The sequence below is a fragment of the Doryrhamphus excisus genome, linkage group LG11 (genome assembly GCF_037039965.1).
Source record: "Doryrhamphus excisus strain RoL-2023G ecotype Guam linkage group LG11, RoL_Dexc_Guam_v1.1, whole genome shotgun sequence".
In the NCBI taxonomy this organism is placed as follows: domain Eukaryota; kingdom Metazoa; phylum Chordata; class Actinopteri; order Syngnathiformes; family Syngnathidae; genus Doryrhamphus; species Doryrhamphus excisus.
The window spans coordinates 5818530-5838292 of NC_136367.1; the positions used below are offsets into that span (position 1 = coordinate 5818530).

Consider the following 19763-nt stretch of genomic DNA (forward strand, 5'->3'; position numbering starts at 1 on the left):
CTTCTGGAGCGTTAGGTGCGTCCTGTCATGATAGACGTCTCCACCGAAAATCATAGTGATACGTGTAACGGGTGGCGAGGGATAATGAATTGAAACTTCTAGGTGGCGCTAGTGTGTCAATTTAGATTGGTGTCACATGGGAGCACCACCAGGGCGCTCAGGCCTGGATTAAGGCCTGACGTTTAAGATTTCAGCAGCCTGTGACCTTCTGCAGGCAAATGATGACCTTTTGATGGTCAATGGCGAAGGCTGACCATTCGCCGTGGCCACGCCCCCCACATGTGCTTTGCACACATCATAGTCCATCAACTGACATCATCAGTCTGTCAGTCAAACTGTGTATTGACTTTGATGTACATTGCTTCAAGGCAAGGCCAGACACCAGGCAGGGCCAGATATGAAATGGTCAAAGTTTGGTGGCGTGCCACGCCCACATCCTATGGAGCGGCCCAAAATCCTTCGCAATTTAACGTGGGCCATCCGTCTAGTGTCCGTTGATGCAACAACGGACTCATTCGGTCAAACCCCCTAGGAGGAGTTCGTCGAGATACGACCCATACATCCGCCCCCAAATGGCCGCCGCCACCTAAAATGGCCGACTTCCTGTTGGTTTTAGAACATGGGTTCTTGAGACTTTTTTTGTGCGTCCTGTCACGAGTGATGTCTCCTCCGAAAATCATGCCGATACGTGCAACGGGAGGCGAGGGATAATTATTTTAAAACTTGTAGGTGGCGCTAGTGAGTCAATTTGGCTTAGTTTCATATGGGGGCCACACCAGGCCGCTCAGGCCTGGATTCTGACCCCCCCTATGAGCTTTCAAGCCCATGCGACCTTTTGCGGGCGAATGATGACCTTTTCTATGTAAATGGCGAGGTCTGAGCATTCGCCGCCAGGCCACGCCCACCACGTTCGCTTTTCCTGCATCATGGTCCATCAACAGGCTTCACCAGGCTGTCAGGCAGTGACCTTGTGACCCTGATGTTCATCTGATGAATCTCCTGGCAGAAAAGGCCTCATGTAGATGACACGCCTTTAGCCTGTCGCCAATAGGTGGCGCTGCGACGAAATCAGGAAGTGACCTACGGGGACCTTCGGGGCGGGGCCATGATCACATGTACCAAGTATGATGAAGATCTGACCACGTGGAGCCAAGTTATTCACGTCTACAGTTACGCTCAGCGTGCAAGGCCCGGACATATGAAAATGGGCAAAATTTGGGGGCGTGCCACGCCCACATCGTATGGAATATCCCAAAATCCTTCGCAATTTAACGTGGGCCATCCGTCTAGTGTCCGTTGATGCAACAACGGACTCATTCAGTCAAACCCCCTAGGAGGAGTTCGTCGAGATACGACCCATACTTCCGCCCCCAAATGGCCGCCGCCACCTAAAATGGCCGACTTCCTGTTGGTTTTAGAACATGGGTTCTTGAGACTTTTTTGTGCGTCCTGTCACGAGTGATGTCTCCTCCGAAAATCATGCCGATACGTGCAACGGGAGGCGAGGGATAATTATTTTAAAACTTGTAGGTGGCGCTAGTGAGTCAATTTGGCTTAGTTTCATATGGGGGCCACACCAGGCCGCTCAGGCCTGGATTCTGACCCCCCCTATGAGCTTTCAAGCCCATGCGACCTTTTGCGGGCGAATGATGACCTTTTCTATGTAAATGGCGAGGTCTGAGCATTCGCCGCCAGGCCACGCCCACCACGTTCGCTTTTCCTGCATCATGGTCCATCAACAGGCTTCACCAGGCTGTCAGGCAGTGACCTTGTGACCCTGATGTTCATCTGATGAATCTCCTGGCAGAAAAGGCCTCATGTAGATGACACGCCTTTAGCCTGTCGCCAATAGGTGGCGCTGCGACGAAATCAGGAAGTGACCTACGGGGACCTTCGGGGCGGGACCATGATCACATGTACCAAGTATGATGAAGATCTGACCACGTGGAGCCAAGTTATTCACGTCTACAGTTACGCTCAGCGTGCAAGGCCGGGGCAGATGAACAAGGGGAAAATTTGGGGGCGTGCCACGCCCACATCGTATGGAATATCCCAAAATCCTTCGCAATTTAACGTCGGCCATCCGTCTAGTGTCCGTTGATGCAACAACGGACTCATTTGGTCAAACCCCCTAGGAGGAGTTCGTCGAGATACGACCCCAACTTCTGGCCCAAAAACGGCCGCCGCCATCCAAAATGGCTGACTTCCTGTTCGTTTTCCAATATGGGTTCTTGAGACTTTTTGGTCCGTCCTGTCACGATAGACGTCTCCACCGAGTTTCGTGACGATAGGTGAAACTGGTGTCGGGGGCTAATTTTTTTTCAAATCCAAGGTGGCGCTAGAGAGTCAATTTTGGAACATTGTTTTCGGGACCCCCACCAGATCGAAATTTTCGCCAGACCTGACGCGCTTGCAAAATTTGGTGAGTTTTCGGGCATGTTGAGGCCCTCAAAATGGCCGTCCTTTCGTCGGAATAATAATAATAATAATAATAATAATTAAAACTGCAAGCAGTGATGAGCGGGCTCGAGCACCCCGACGCGCTCGGGGGTACGCGCGGGTCGGGGGTACGCGCGGATCGGGGTCGCGCGCGCGACCAGATGGGCGCGCGGACGCGCCGTACGAAAAACCGCCGCGAGCGAATAAGCGGTAAGGGAGTCACGGCACTTGCAATTTTCCACCAGGAGGGGGCGACAGCGGCGGCGAGGCGGGTGCGCGGTCACGTCCCGTCCGACGCCCCGAACCGCCATAAAAAATTTCGCGACGATCGGACCGTGCGGTAGGGACTTGCGGCGTGAAGATACAGTTGATTGAAATGGTTCGAAGCCTCACGGGGTGTCATCTCGCCATCATTATTGGACATAGTCTGAGAAATCTCCATTAGAATTATATAACCTCAGGGTACATCAACATCAAAATGAGCATATGAGCATCTGGCAGAAATTGATGCAGCACATGGCTGAAATGCAGAAAGAATTACATTATCATGACATTAAGACACTTTAATAAACATTAACACATGAAACTTCTATACTTAGGACAGGTAAACCTCACTAACAAAAAATCACTCAGAAAGCATCGTTTTGAATAGTGGCCACCAACAACATTCATTCATTTTCTACCGCTTTGTCCTCACAAGTGCTGGAGCCTATCCCAGCTGTCTATGGGCGAGAGGCGGGGTACACCCTGGACTGGTGGCCAGCCAATCACAGGGCACATATAGATAAACAACCATTCACATTACGGGAGCCAGGCAACAACATTTCAGTGGCAATTTCACTGCTGTGTTATTGTGCAATGACAATAAAGAAAGTTAATGTGTATGTTTACATTCATACCTATGGACAATTTGGAGTTGCCAATTAACAGCTTGTTTTTGGAATGTGGGAGGAAACTGGAGTACCCACATTCACACATGCACGGGGAGAACATGCAAATTCAACACAGAGATGGCCGAGGGTGGAATTGAACCCTGGTCTCCTAGCTGTTAGGTCTGTGTGCTAACCACTTGACCGCTGTGTTGCTGCCACCAAAAACATACAGGAGGTAATTCTTCAGTTTTTGAAGTCTTTGAAAGGTTTCCATAAATCCAGATCCAGCAGTACTTTCTGGAACACCATAAAACTGGATGACGAGGTCTTGGGGAACCGCAGGTCTCGTGCATACGGCAGTCCCATCAGATAGTAGCAGGCATGGCTAAGATCCCCAAGAGTGCTGTGGACGGTGCCGCCCTCAATCACTATGCCATCTTTTCTTGAATGCTGGTTGGTCCATCCCCGGCATCCTGCAGACATTGTAAAGACAGCTGTTAGGAGTTCACGTTCAACTTGCACGTCACAAGAGAAATAGCACGTACTGTCTTTTGTTGTCCACAGTTGCTTTATGGCATACAAAAAGCAGCTCCATCTTTGTGTGCAGTAAAGAAAAAATAACTGTACTGCAGCTGTGCATTTGAGATTACATTTGCTAAAATTTTAAAACCTTGAAAAGCATAAAAAGTACAGTAGTATACCAACCTCAAAGTCCTGGAAAAGGGCACTAGCATCTCCTGCAAGACGGTCAATAAGGCATCGGATGACAACGTCCCTTGTTTGCTCATGTTGGATTCCATCTGCCGGACAGAAAGTGTTTAAAGTAACAAAAAGCAACACTACACATTGAAGCAGTGCTTTGATTTACTAGAAAAACTTGAGTCTCAAACATTTCTATAGAAATTACATGAGAGGGAAGTTTGTAAGTAGTGATGGCAGCAAAAAAAACTCAGACCTAAAAATTTTCCAGGCGCGTGAATATAACTGGATATTGTGGTGCGGTGTGCAAAGGATGTGAGAGATTGAGGCACAGAAAACTAAGGAAGAAAAACCAAAAACTGTTCAAGTGGCTGTATGTAAGATTGTGGCTATTGTGGCTGTTGCTGGAGTGAAATAAAAATATCTGTATTGCAACTAGCAGCAGGAATGAAGCGGCAGTATCTGTTGTCACAGTGATATCTATTCAGGCTTGTGTAGCTTAAGCAGGTAGGATGGACGACTATTTTGCTTCTTACTCTCAGTCACAGTAACTAAAAGCAGAGGTCATGTCAGTCAGGTGCTGTGCGTGTTATTATTTTACTTTCACCGCCCTGACATTGTGTCTGTGCGCTGTGCACCTGCAGAAGGCTTGTTGTCAGATCTTTATTTCAAATTAACATGTTTTCTTAGTTGCTGACGACAGACATATTGTGCAATATTTTGTGTACTTCGTACATACGTATAGTTCCTTTTAGAAAGACTGGAGGAAAGGATGAGTAATAAATAGGAGGGAGAGATAAATGTTAGCTGTATGATGTGAACAGAGAATGGAGAGAAATGTGAATAAGACAGGTGGAATGATGACTATTGCAGGTAACGTACAAATTGAATAGGTGGAGGATGGTTTTAATACCTGAAGTAGAATGTTCGTCTGTGCTTGAATTCTTGCTCTGACAACGTTTTTCTTCGCTGGAAACAAGGACATCAGTTTTGGTGTCCTTTCGTCTCCCTTCTGGCACCTTCCTCTCCTGAAAGAGGCATATGAAAGAAGAGACAAAAGAATCAGTGACAACAAAAACAGAAGTGCATACTTACGTATAACTGTGAAACATACAGTAGTTGTTTACAGTCCATAATGTGTTTGACACAAAAAATCCAAATACTCACCTGTGAGACATTAAACAAGGTAGGCCACCTGAGCTTCATGTCACTGATGCTCATTTGTATGTCGTATGTTCCTCTATGTGCAAAAGTTCAGCACATCAAGTCCTTAATGACTGGGCTGTCTCTCTTCTTTAATTGGTGATTAGTTGGTTTTGGTTCAGCTCCTGGAGGATAGCGAGGAAGAATACCACTTCACCACTGTTCCATGTTTTAAGGGAACAAGGACATCTTAAATGAAGACAAGGTACTTACAGCCACAACCATAAATACTGTGCTTGACTTGGTAATGCTTGAGAAGCTCCCCTTTTGAAGTATCCTCCAATGTGCAGCGCCTACATTGCCAGGCCACGGGCCGCCACCTTAAAAAAGAGCATAAACAGTGTTAGGATGGTTTGTTTTTCAAAGTGCTGTCTAATTTCATGTACATAGTTTTTGGATTGCGTTTTAAATCCACAGTTCTAAAGAAAGAATTAAAATGCACATTCATTCATGCATTCATTTTCGATTGCTCATCCTCACGAGGGTCGCGAGGGGTGCTGGAGCCTATCCCAGCTGTCTTCGGGCGTGATGCAGGGTACACCCTGGACTGGTGGCCAGCCAATCCCAGGGCACATATAGACAAACAACCATTCACACTCACATTCATACCTATGGACAATTTGGAGTCGCCAATTAACCTAGCATGTTTTAGGAATGTGGGAGGAAACCGGAGTAACCGGAGAAAACCCACGCATGCACGGGGAGAACATGCAAACTCCACACAGAGATGGCCGAGTGTGGAATTGAACTGGCATCTTTTAGCTGTGAGGTCTGCACGCTAATCACTCGCCTGCCAAAAATGCACATTGATATTAATTATATCTCCAAATATAATTACAGGAAAACATGCAGTAATTCATAATTCGAATAAATATTTTGTATATAAAACCATGAATAAATAATTTGAATGAATACTTTTGCCCATCTCTGTGTGGAGTTTGCATGTTCTCCCCGTGCATGCGTGGGTTTTCTCCGGGTACTCCGGTTTCCTCCCACATTCCAAAAACATGCAAATTTAATTCTAAGTAGACTCCAGCACCCCCCGCGACCTTCGTGGGGGTGAGCGGTAGAAAGCGAATGTTGAATACTCTTGTATTCCATTTGTAATGAGCTCCGGAAGTACCTCGGCTGTTCCCACAAGAGCTTCCCGTCGGAGCATATCGACATCACGTCATGTTACAAAAACAAAGTAAAACTAAGCAAAACACGGCGTACACACAAAGAGAGCGCGGTTAAAAGCTTAACTTTTCCGGTTCGATGGTTCGTTACCTGTTAAAGTATGTTCGCCCAACGAGCCATGTTAGCTGAGCAATTCGGTGGCTAGCAAACATAGCTAAAGTTAGCTTACGCACAACAGAATAGCGGTGACATTAAAAAAACAACACCCAGCGTAGTTGAAGGAAGACGGGGTCGGTATTAGTTTAAAAATTGCAAGTGCTCTACTTACCGATGTATTGTCGTCCATATAACTTGCCGTGCTTGCCGTGTCTTGATACCTTTGCTGGTGTTGTGTTGCCGGAAACTGCGCCATAGACCTCTCATAACTCCACCCCTTTGGACGCGAAGGGGGCACGTCATGACGGTCTACGTCACCAAGCTTAAGCGCTGGACTTAAGCATTTATTTATGTAAGCGATTAAATGATTTTCAGAGGATTTACTAAGTTAGTAAACTTTATTATGTTATATTTAATAAGGCTCTGGGTCATTTTCTGAGTGTAGTATTTTGTACATCATTCTAATCGGTCAGATCCATTCGACAACCATTTGTTTACGTTTTATTCTGAAGCAGTGCGTTGCAGTGTGTGGAATGCATTGGAACATTTTGCTCTTTATGGAAAAGTGGTTGGCTCTTAAAAGAGCCGTTGTGGTGAATCCACTGCAGATTTGCAGCGTTTTCTCGGCGGAAGTTGAGATAGAGCGTCTCAATTCCCCTCTCGTTGACATGGCAACCGCCGGCAAGCAAGTCGTGGGCGGAGATGTTGGAATGCGGGATGCGCTTCATGCCGCGTTGTCGGAGTAAGCCGCCAAGGACTCGGTTAATCCTTTTCCTCGCATTGCCATCGTTATGGCGATAGTTGCACTTAGTTGCAGCTTATTTATACAGTGAGCATGCAATGCCATTGGTGAGTTTTCCCTCAGTTCGTCCACGTAAACATGGTTTGGTTTAATTCGCCCAATTTCAAATTACATTCATTCCGCCAATAGCTGATCGATTGATAGGTGAGTGAGGCAGGATTGGTCAATTTAAAAAATAATAACCCGCCCAACTTTCACATTACATTCAATCAGACGATCGCTGATAGGTTGTTTGTTTGGTGACTTACGATTGGTCAATTATCCAAAGGCGGAGCCTGACAGATTGGTTTTGTGAGCTACGATTGGTCAGTTCTTCAACGGTGTGGTGCATGGTGCTATAAAAGCTGCTGCGCGTGCCCACCTCCCCCCCTTTTCTGCTCGACCGAACAGAAAACTTTTCGAGAGAACGCATTTTGCATTGCCTCAGACAAAGACAAAGACCTACATTCAGACCTACAGGACCTACATTCGACGGAAACTGCAGTTTTCCATTGTGTTGGACTTCATCTGCTGACACAGAGGTGAGTTTTTTTATTTAATAGACTTAGTAAACTGAAATATATTCATTTGTAAGAATGATCCCCATCGCAGGAATGCACGTCCGGTTGGAGCTTAACTCCATTTTGTTTTTTCTTCGGCTTTTTCTCCACATGTGTATAATTTTATGTATTTGTATGTTGTCGTTGGTGTAGCCGCAAGGTAACTGCATGTTTGGGATACACTAACGGTCCGAACTTAACTCAATATAGCTCAAGTTATATTCGGCGGTGCTGCACGTAGGCCGCTTGTTCAGGATACACGAACGGTCGGAGCTTAACGCTGTATAGCGAAAATTATATTCGTTGTTGCCGCACCTTAAACGAGCCGTTAGCGGGCAAATTGGCGGCACTGATGACAAAGGCCCCGAAATGGCGTCGTCGTTAATGGCGTCGTTGATGCCACAGGCCACAAAATGGCGGTCGCCCCCCCCCCCCGCGCCATCTTATCGCAGCCGGCGGGGAGAAAATAAATTCTCACGGATGTTAAAAGTATGGGAGTATTTTACACCTAAAGGTAACGATTTTGTGACCTGCGCTAAATGAAGGTAGCTACCATAAAAGCACCATTAAGCACCTGGGATTTGTTTGTGTGGAGAAGCCACCGCACCGTAGGTTTTCAACTTTTTTAGCTTTCTCTGTTTCCAATGATTTTAACCTTGTCATTCATCTAAACCACTACCGCGTTGCGGAGGAGAAGACGTCCACCTGACGTTTTCTTCATTTTTCTTGTTTCCAATGATCATTCAGCCAAAGGGCCACACCCAAGTGTGCATGTGCCCACTCAAACGCACACAATATGAAGGGGGTGGGGGAAGATAGTGCTCTTGCAGTAAAACACACAGCTAGTGTTTATTTATTTATGTTGTTTTCTGCATAATAGTTGTATTTATTGACAAAGTTTGATTTATCATTTTATCTCTGTGTGGAGTTTGCATGTATTCTGTGCGTGTGTTTCTCCGTGTACCCCCCCCCCCACTGGCGACTCCAAATTGTCCATAGGCATTAATGTGACTGTTAATGGTTGTCTCTGACCCATGCTTGGCTGGTGAGCAGGGTGTAGTCCACCTCTTGCCAGAATACAGCTGGGGTAGGCTCCAGCATGCCCACGACCCTTGTGAGGTTAAGCAGCACAGAAAATAAATGGATTTATTCATTCATTTTCTACCGCTGCTGCAGGAGTCTATCCCATTTGTATTCAGGCGAGAGGCGGGTACATCCTGGTTGTCAACCAATCACAGGGCACATAGAGACAACCATTTATACTCACTTTCATTTGACCCCCACCCCACACACACGCACTCCATATTGTCTGTGGCCATGAATGTGACTGTGAATGGTTGTCTATGCGCCCTGTGTTTTGCTGGTGACCGGGATGTAGTCCACCTCTCGCCTGAATATAGCTGGGGTAGGCTCCAGCATGCCCGCGACCCGTGAGGATAGGCATATGTTCATTCATTTTCTGCTGCTGCTGGAGTCTATCCCAGTTGTATTCGGGCGAGAGGAGGGGTACATCCTGGTTGCTAGCCAATCACAGGGCACATATAGACAACCATTCACACCCACTTTCTTGCCTATGGACAATATGGCATCGCCAATGGGGGGCACGGAGAAAACCCACGCACACACGGGGTAACCAGAGAGCATGGGAAAGAGCATTTAGAAGCTTAAGTACATGGCGTGTGAACTGACATTGATTTCATTGTTTTCTTTTAGATGCCACGAAAGAAGGGTTTCCGTATGCGACGCACACCCAGGGCTGCCCAAGCTGTTGACTGTGCAGTTGCAACAAAAGGTAGGGAAGAAGTATCTTCACTGTCACCAGTGGAGGTACCAACGGGTGGGTTACAAAAGGTGGTCAAAGGGTCATTTCATCAAGGCAATACAAGGTTTAAGTATGCAGGAACACAATGTATGGCGATTGCCTTATGTGCCACTGCTTTACACAGTGTAAAAAATGTCTTGTTGTGGGATACTGCTGATCTTGACATGGCTGTTGTTGAAGGCGATCAGTTGTATACCACTCTTAGGGAACGTGGCGTAATTTGTCACGCATCACATTTTTTGTGTGCCACAGAATTGCCCAAACAGGAGGTGATTGCTGGACACAAATTTAAGTTTTGTATGAAGAATGATTATGCTTCAGGTGATGTGAATGTAGTTTCTGGCTATTATATTGAAAACGGGATTCATGTCACTTTGCATGATGGTTTGCAAACAATGTTTGGCAAGTACAGCACGTGCATTCTTACAGTTTGCCAAAGTAGTTGTGCCATCATTTGTGATGCTGGTCAGTATTGTCTGGTAGATTCACACTCGCGCAGCTGTAATGGCATGGTTTGCAGTGATGGAACCAGTGTTGTTCTGTCTTTTGGTAGTCTCGATGACCTTGCTAATCACATTAGCAATTTGGCTGCAGGGTTTGGTGGAACAGAGAAACTTTTTGAGATAGCTGGTGTTGCTGTGACTGTTTTGTCTGATAGAAAACGTCACTTGGCGATGTCTGATGTTTCCAAAAAGTTAAAAATGGCTGACATTTCAAGTACAAGTACATCTGATGTTGAAGTAGTCAGTGTCGTTACCACACAGCATGATTTTTGTCCAGTGCCTCGAGTGGACTGCCAGGTTGTCTGCCAACTTTTGAACATTGATTGTGAGGTCAACATTGTGCCTATCACTTTGCGTGTTGGACCCCTAGGAACGCCATGTAAAAAGGAGAGCATTGTTGCTGATGGCAACTGTTTTTTCCGTGCCATATCACAAGCGGTGAGTGGCACACAGAAAAATCACAGGAAAATTAGACTCCATGTGGTTAAACATATGGAAAAGCACTGTGAAGATTACGAGAAGCTTCTCAGGAGTGAGTACAGTTGTTTGGCAGAATATATTAGTGTTTCCAAAATGAAATATGTCAATAGCTGGGCAACTGAGGTGGAAATTCAGGCAGCAGCGGATAGCTTAGGAATAAATATCTTCACTTTTTACGGTGGTCGTTGGTTGAGATATAGTTCGTCAGAATCCAGTCGTGGGATTTATTTGGACAACTCGAGTGGTAATCACTACGAGTGTGTGACATGTGTCAATGAGGGTCAGTTAGGAAGTTGCTTTGGCATTTGTCAGAATAGTACAGCTCAGGTCGGTCAGTATGGTACCAGGTCACATCGGCATCAAGTAATTTGCGCCGATAGTGAAGTAGCAGTTGGTTGGAATGATGTTGTTGAAACAGGCAAAGAAAAACATCAGTCCTTGGTTCCACTTATAAGCCCATCCAAATATTTTAAAAAGAAGAGGGCACTGGCCCAAAAATCCAAATATGTAGCAGAAATGTTGGAAAGGGAGAAGAAGATAACAATGAGTGTAAAAAAATACAAAGAACAAGCTGTCTTTAGGCAGAGAATGAAGTCAAGGAGTGTAGCAAAATATAGAAGCGATGTAGTGCATCAAAACATAGTTAAAACATCTAGCATCACAAAGTATAGAAGGGACAGCTTGCACAGGGACAGAGTCAAGACACGTATCATCCAAAAGTATAAAAGTGACAGCTTGTACAGGGACAGAGTCAAGACACGTAGCATCCAAAAGTATAAAAGTGACAGCTTGTACAGGGACAGAGTCAAGACACGTAGCATCCAAAAGTATAAAAGTGACAGCTTGTACAGGGACAGAGTCAAGACATGTAGCATCCAAAAGTATAAAAGTGACAGCTTGCACAGGGACAGAGTCAAGACATGTAGCATCCAAAAGTATAAAAGTGACAGCTTGCACAGGGACAGAGTCAAGACAAGTAGCATCCAAAAGTATAAAAGTGACAGCTTGCACAGGGACAGAGTCAAGACACGTAGCATCCAAAAGTACAAACGTGACAGCTTGCACAGAGACAGAGTCAAGGCGCAGAGTGTCCAAAAATATAAAGTAGATACAAGGCACCGGGCCATTGTCAAACTTGCCGGTATAGAGAAGTATCACAGTAACTTGGAGCACAAAATGCGTGTAATGGCAGATGTGAAGGCACGAAGGCATGCTGCAAAGTTGCGAGAGGAAGAATTTGATGTTGTTGTAGAGAATTTTTTAGAGAAAGTGAAGAATGGGCCCCAGTTTGTCTGCTGTGTGTGCCATAGGTTGATGTTTAAACATCAGGTCCTGCAGTGTGACAGAGAGCATTACAGCAAAAGTGCAAGTGCTTCTCTTGTGAACACGTGCATTAGTGAGGATTATTTACACAAATGTAGTGCAGAGTGCACGGTGCCTTGTTTGTTGGTGGAGTCTGGTAGAGGGCAGCTGTGGATTTGCTACACTTGCCATTACAAGATAAGCAAAGGGGAATTCCCACCTGAATGTGTGTCAAATAATTTGGGGGTGGACCCGATTCCTCCTGAGCTGGATTGTCTGAACAGTTTAGAGCAGCATTTAATTGCACTAAATATCCCCTTCATGAAAATGCTTGCACTGCCTAAAGGGGGGCAAAATGGTGTCCACGGGCCTGTGACTTGTGTTCCGGCCAATGTTGTAGAAACGACAAATTTGTTGCCACGGTCCAATATGGAAGGCTCTATGCTCCGTGTCAAGCTCAAAAGAAAGTTAACTTACAAAGGACACTACGAGTACCATTTTGTTGACAGCATGCACATTCGAGAAGCCTTGAGATATTTAAAAGAGTCAAATGTGCATTATGAAGATATAGAGTACAACGAGGAGTGGGTCAATGACTTTTGTAGGGAACCTGATGCCTCTCAGGTGGAGGACAGTGTTCCTGCAGTAGATGTCACACCGCCTCTAGATGCAGAAGATGAGCTTCTCCACGATAGACAGCAGCACTGCATGTTTCAGGACACATGTTTGATGCCAGTAGACATTGGTCAGGAAGCGCTAGATCAGTATTACGACAATATATTGAATGTGGCTCCGGCAGAAGGCAATAATCCTGTGAGGTTGCTTTCTGACCATTCAAATGAAGCTAGATGTTTCCCAGTGTTGTTTCCACGCGGCCGTTTCACGTTTCATGACACTCGACAATATAGGCTGACGGCGTCTCGATATTTCAATAATCGTATCATGCATGCTGATAAGCGGTTTGGGCAGAATGTGGAATACATATTCTATGCTCAGTATTTGTGTGAACTTCTGCAGGTGGTGTCGAGCATTTCCATTGCCTTACGCAAAGGAATTGCTGGTTTGGTGGCAAAAATGGCCAAAGATTTGTTGACCAACGATGAGTCGTTAAAGACATTGTTGGAATGTGACCAGGGCTATCGTTTTCTGAAGCCCATCAGAGGCACTCCAGCCTTTTGGCAGAGTACGCAGCGCGATATTTTGGCCTGTGTGCGTCAGCTTGGTGTTCCCACATGGTTTTGCTCTTTTTCGTCTGCTGATTTACGGTGGCAAAACTTGTTAGACTGTGTTTTGAGGCAAGAGGGCCGAACGCAAACGGCTGCAGAGTTGGAGTGGGCGGACAGGTGTGATTTGTTGAGACGGAATCCTGTGACTGCTGCACGGATGTTTGATTTCCGGTGGCATGTCTTTCTCAGAGAGGTGATAATGTCTTCGAGCCAACCGATTGGCAAAGTAGTCGACTATTTTTACCGGGTGGAATTTCAGCAGCGTGGTTCCCCACATGTACATTGTTTGTTCTGGGTCGAGAATGCCCCACGTATTGAAGTGAACTCAGATGAAGAAGTCACAAATTTTATTGATAGATATGTTACTTGTGAATTGCAGACACAGGATGAAGGATTGACAGAGACAGTGTCTTCCGTCCAGCAGCATTCAAAGAGACACTCTAAAACGTGCAAGAAGAAAAACACAGTGTGTCGTTTCGGTTTTCCCAAACCCGTGTCAGGACGAACATTTATTAGCCATCAGTTAGACGGACAGGGACAAAAAACATGCACTTGTCAGGTTAGCCAATCAACCGGAGTTAAAACATGCACATGTCCTAAAGCGTCCCAAAATGCCGCAAACATGAAAGCAGAAGAGGCGTCGGAAATCATAAAATCCATTAAAACAGCCCTGGCTGACGAGAACCACGCATATCAAAGTGTGGAACATTTGTTCCATAGTCTCGGTATAACCCAAAATACTTTTGAGGCCGCACACCGCCGCTTGGGTCGTCGTACGGAAGTGATAGTGAAGCGTCAAATTAATGAGGTTTGGATCAATCCATACAGCAAACCTCTGCTTAAATGCTGGAATGCTAATATGGACATCCAGTATGTCGTTGATGCGTATGCGTGCGTGGTTTACATAATCTCGTATATTTCTAAAGCTGAGAGGGAGATTGGATTGCTGCTGAGTAATGCCCAGAAAGAAGCATCCAAACAGGCAAACGTCAGTGCCAAAGATGCTTTAAAAAGCCTTGGCAGTGTGTACTTGCACAATAGAGACGTGTGTGCACAAGAGGCCGTTTACCGGGTGACAAATATGCATCTTAAAGAATGCTCGCGCAAAGTAGTTTTTGTTCCAACAGGGGACAATGTGGTCAAAATGAGTTTGCCTGTGAGTGTTTTGCGTCAAAAAGCTGCATCGGCCGAATTAACAACGGAAGACATGTGGATGACCAGCATTGTCGACCGTTATAAAAACAGACCAAACGACGACACGTTTAATGACATGTGCTTGGCACAATTTGCTTCGGAATACCGCATCATTAGCAAAAACGAAAGGTCGGCGTCCAAAATAGAACTTAAAAACAACTACGGACATGTGACAAAACGTACACGGACCAAACCTGCCGTAGTACGCTCTGCGCGCTTTTCAGAAACCAAAAACCCCGAGTTGTATTATCGTAGCCTTTTGCAGTTGTATCTGCCATACCGGGTGGATTTGCAGTTAAGACCTGCCAACTGCCCAACATTTGAAGAGTTTTATGACAATGGTGCGGTCCGATTAAATGATGGGTCGATGCATTCTGTTCGATCCATAGTGGAAACAAATAAACAACATTTCGACAACGACGGGGATGAACTGGACAGCATCCAAAGATCTATTGATCACAGCGGTGTTGCTGAGGATGCGTGGTGTCTGCTGTGTCCAGAACAAGAATTGGAAAGGCTGCAGTGCGAAGAAGAACGCCGGAAAAAACAGCAGTTGGTCGAAGAAGAGGCAGAAGTAATACCTGACTTGGCAAATGAAAATAGAACCGCTCTAAACTTACAAAAGCAAAAGTCAATGAGTCGAAATGATGGCTTGGCATTGATCCGCTCCCTAAATAATACTCAAATGGACATTTTTTACAAAATTCGACAGTGGTGCCTTGATAAAATAGGTGGGAGAAAACCCGAGCCATTGCACTTATTCATCACAGGCGGTGCCGGGACAGGAAAAAGCCACCTAATTAAAGCCATCCAATATGAGGCTACCAGGTTGTTGTCAACAACGTGTCGGCAACCGGACAATATTTCTGTCTGTCTAGCTGCACCAACAGGGATTGCTGCTTACAATTTGAATGCCACAACAATACACAGCACATTGAGCATCGGCAAGGATACCCGTTTGCCTTACACACCACTGGGTGAGGAAACGGTGAATTCCTTGCGTGCCAAGTTCGCGGACCTCCAAATTTTGATTATCGATGAAATATCGATGGTTGATCACAAGTTGTTGACGTACATTCATGGTAGGCTCCGACAAATTAAGCAAACCGGTGACTATGCTGCATTTGGCAACGTCAGCATCATCGCCGTCGGTGATTTTTACCAGTTACCGCCAGTCAAAGGAAAGCCTCTCTATGTCGAAGACGCCACTTTCAACTTGTGGACAAATCTTTTCAGTGTTGTCGAACTGACAACGATAGTCCGGCAAAAAGATAATCAGTTTGCTGCATTGCTAAATAGACTACGCAAACATCCAAAAGGCGCGGCGTTGTTGGAAACAGACATAGAACTTTTGAAACAGCGCGAAACAGGTGAGGTCAGCTCTGCGTTACATGTGTTTCCAACCAATCAACAAGTCAACGAGTACAATCTAAAACAGCTTTTCAGGATCTGTCCGGAGTACACGACGATAAAAGCTGAGGATTTCAGCCAAAACAAAAAATCCGGTAACTTAGAAAGAAAAGTAGGGCACCACAGCAAAGTTTACAACACGTGTTTAGAGGAAACTCTGCACATCGCTAAAGATGCACGTGTAATGCTTTGCAAAAACATTGATATTGACGACGGCTTAGTTAACGGGGTTAGTGGCACTGTCTCTGAGGTTCTTTTCCAAAAGGATGACACATTTCCGAGTAGGATCTATATAAAGTTTGATGATGCCAAAGTAGGTAAACAAAGACGCGCACAAACTACTAATGAGTCCGTCACGCTAAAAGACAGTACATTTATTCTGCCAGAGGAAGAAAAAGTAACAAAAAGTGGTGGCATGCGTCGCCAGTTCCCTCTGAAGCTCGCTTGGGCTTGCACGGTACATAAAGTCCAGGGTGTTACCGTGAGCAATGTAGTTGTGTCTCTAGACAGGGTGTTTTCCGCAGGGCAGGCGTATGTCGCATTGAGTCGAGTCACGGCCTTAGACGGTTTGATTATTGAAAAGTTTAATGCCAAAAAAATTTACTGTAATGATGCCATTAAGAATGCTGTAGGTAGGATGCCAGCATTTTTGACAGAAAGTGAACCAACACAAACAAATGCACAACCACCACATCTCACAATGTATGTGATGAATGTCCAAAATTTGACAACACATGCGTCAGATTTGGCAGCATGTACACAGCACCTGCAGCCTAACTGCATCGCTGTGACAGAAACGTGGCTGCCAACGGCATGTACACCCAGGAGTGTAACCATTCCTGGGTATCATTTTCATAGCCAACCACGATGTTTGTCTTACTCCAGCAGTAACCCTGCTTTGGTAGAATTACAAGGGCAACAGCATGGCGGAGTTGGCATGTACATTGCAGACCACCTGCACTGTAGTGTTGTCTCCGCCCCAAACTTCAACTTGGAAGTTTTACTGGTGAACTGCTCCTCACCCAGTGTGTTAATAGCAGTTGTGTATCGACCACCCTCCTATCCAATGGCGTTGTTTCAAGGTCACCTTGGCACGCTGCTGGATTGGTTGCACCAGAAGTACGCCAGCATTGTGGTACTGGGAGATTTTAATGAAAATTTGTTAAAATCTTCCACTATCAGCACATTCATGGCTAGGAAAGGGTTCAGCCAGTCAGTCAAACATCCTACCACAGAAAAGGGTACACTAATTGACCACGTATATGTCAAAACATCACACTTTGATGTAGAATCAGTTGTGATGCCCACTTATTTCAGTGATCATGAAGGGATTTTGTGCTCTTTTAGACACAAAATGTAAAACGCACACACACGCACATACACATTCTACTTCAGCGTTCTTCTGGCAGTCTTATGGTCTAGTGTATAGTGTAAAATAGGTTTAGGTTCAACCAGTGGACAATGTGCAATCCACGAGTTTACTTGCCCAACGAGAACGGTGGATTGTATTAGTCATAATCACTGGTCATAATTAAGATCCCAGTTTCTAGGTTTTAGGATAGGGAGTATTTTCCTTTTGTCAAACCAGTAAATTAACATGAAAATATTGTAAACATGAAAATATTGTAAACATGTAAATATTGTAAACATGTAAATATTGTAAACATGTAAATATTGTAAACATGTAAATATTGTAAACATGTAAATATTGTAAACATGTAAATATTGTAACATCTGCATATATTTTAAATAGTATACATATTGTATATATGTAAATATTGTAACATCTGCATATATTTTAAATAGTATACATATTGTATATATGTAAATATGTAAATATGTAAAAATGTAAATATGTAAATATGTAAATATGTAAATATGTAAATATGTAAATATATAAATAGTACCTGATGAAATGATCCCAGTGCTGCCTCACTCACCTGTCCTCTTGTCTTGATAGTTACCGGCTGTCTGCCTTAAAGTTAAATACTAAAGGGATTCAAACCCTTTTCAACAGTTATTTTTCTAACCAATTTGTATTAGTCAATCACTGGCGCAAAATTCGACCACTGGCCAAAATTAAGAATCAAAGGGATTAAAACTAAGACTTTTCTGAACACGTTGGTATTTTTCTAACCAGTGGACATTTTCCAATCCGCGAGTTTACTCTTCCGAGAACGGTGGATTGTGTTTGTCAATCACTGGCGAAAAATACGTTTTTCCAGACACGGTAATGCAAACAATGAGGGCAATGTAAATATGTAAATATGTAAATATGTAAATATGTAAATATGTAAATATGTAAATATGTAAATATGTAAATATGTAAATATGTAAATATGTAAATATGTAAACATGTAAACATGTAAACATGTAAACATGTAAACATGTAAACATGTAAACATGTAAACATGTAAACATGTAAACATGTAAACATGTAAACATGTAAACATGTAAACATGTAAACATGTAAACATGTAAACATGTAAACATGTAAACATGTAAACATGTAAACATGTAAACATGTAAACATGTAAACATGTAAACATGTAAACATGTAAACATGTAAACATGTAAACATGTAAACATGTAAACATGTAAACATGTAAACATGTAAACATGTAAACATGTAAATATGTGAATGTATATTGTGACTAACCTCTGCTCTTGTCTTTCTAGTTGCCGCCTGTCTTCAGTTCCACGCACAATCTTTATATTAAACATAGTAGCAGTAGAACTCCATGCGTATGTTAACATAGTAGCTGTAGAAGTGCATGCGTATGTTAACATAGTAGCTGTAGAAGTGCATGCGTATGTTAACAAAGTAGCAGTAGAAGTACATGCGTAGATTTAACATAGTAGCAGTAGAATAGCATAGAAGTAAAACTAATCCCATAAGTGCATCATACCAACTATTATAATGGCAATGTAGTGGTTTGCATGCATGTAAGTTTTCATCAACAGGACAAGACCCCTCTGACGGTGTGAGTGTCCTCTGACAAGAGCTGCATGTGGTAAGATATGGAGCTTTTTTCACTTTTCATATTGGTCAAATTCTGTTCATGTGTGAAACACTTGCCTTTTTTGCCACTTGACATTATACTCTTGTGATTTCTCCCGATACGTAAACTGGGCTCCAGACGACAAGTTAAACTTTGCTTTGTAGGTAAAATACATCTTGAAATGTTGCCAGTCACATAAACACTTTCTTTTTGACAAAGTAGCTTTAATTAGCTGGAAGTTGGAAACACCTCCACTATGCTTAATGGGACACAGAATCTTACATGAGTTTATGTTATGCAGGGGAAAATTGTTAACCTGTTAACCAAAATGTATGGGGGCCTTGTGCTTGTGCTACTAAAATAATACATAGAATGCCATGGTACTTGTAGTACAAAAAACCTTCCTCATGCTGTCTTCTTTGACTTTTTATATGATCATAGCAAGTTTACTAACGCATTTGCTTTCACTCTTTCTCTGACCTGTAGTGAATGCAGGCTGCTTCCAGAGGAGCTCCCACCGTTGCACCTTGACATCCACCCATTGCTGACTGGATAGGATACTGGCGATTCCGGGAACTGGTCATCATGGGACTGCAACTGCTGATCCTTTCCTCCACCCATTCTTAACCCTCTGTCCTTTCTTCACCACTGTCTACCTACCATCTCTCAGTCATCCCTCTCAACCCAACCGGTCGAGACAGACGGCCGCCCCATAGAGCCTGGGTTCTGTCCAAGGTTTCTCAAAGAGTTTTTCCTTGCCTCCGTTGCCAAGTGCTTGCTCGTGTGGGGTTCAGTTGGTTCTCTTTCTAGATAACTTCCATATGATGATTAGAATTGGCACTATATCAAATAAATTGGCTTGACATAACTGCTTTTGTCATTTCTGCATGTTTAGTACATAACCCCACACGTGTTCATTCATAGTTTAGACAATCTACAATGTCAACTCGGTCTCTGCTGCTATCCTGCAAAACACTCCACCCACTTGGACCCTG

The 19763-nt window shown here is 44.2% G+C and overlaps 2 protein-coding genes and 1 long non-coding RNA gene across 4 annotated transcripts in view; 2 read left to right on the top strand and 1 right to left on the bottom strand.

Moving 5' to 3' along the window:
* LOC131131678 (acyl-coenzyme A thioesterase 2, mitochondrial-like) overlaps positions 1 to 19763 on the top strand; it is a 294081-nt gene that overhangs the window by 53653 nt on the left and 220665 nt on the right. The gene's annotated exons all lie outside the window — the stretch shown is intronic.
* Positions 2988 to 6805, bottom strand: LOC131111066 (uncharacterized). 2 transcript variants are annotated; one of them, XM_078794564.1, is made up of 7 exons: positions 6661 to 6805; positions 5427 to 5533; positions 5178 to 5338; positions 4924 to 5038; positions 4017 to 4111; positions 3857 to 3906; positions 2988 to 3784 (listed from the first exon to the last, which is right to left on the bottom strand). In XM_078794564.1, exons 3-7 carry the CDS (start codon positions 5229 to 5231, stop codon positions 3733 to 3735), a joined length of 366 nt encoding a protein of 121 aa, XP_078650690.1. In that variant the 5' UTR covers positions 5232 to 5338; positions 5427 to 5533; positions 6661 to 6805; the 3' UTR covers positions 2988 to 3732. The 2 variants fall into 2 exon arrangements, with proteins under 2 accessions (XP_078650690.1, XP_078650691.1); XM_078794565.1 differs by lacking the exon at positions 3857 to 3906 and having other exon boundaries at positions 6661 to 6804.
* Positions 7308 to 19636, top strand: LOC144901248 (uncharacterized). The gene is made up of 3 exons (XR_013629407.1): positions 7308 to 9621; positions 18446 to 18780; positions 19255 to 19636. It is a non-coding gene; the product is annotated as an uncharacterized LOC144901248 (long non-coding RNA).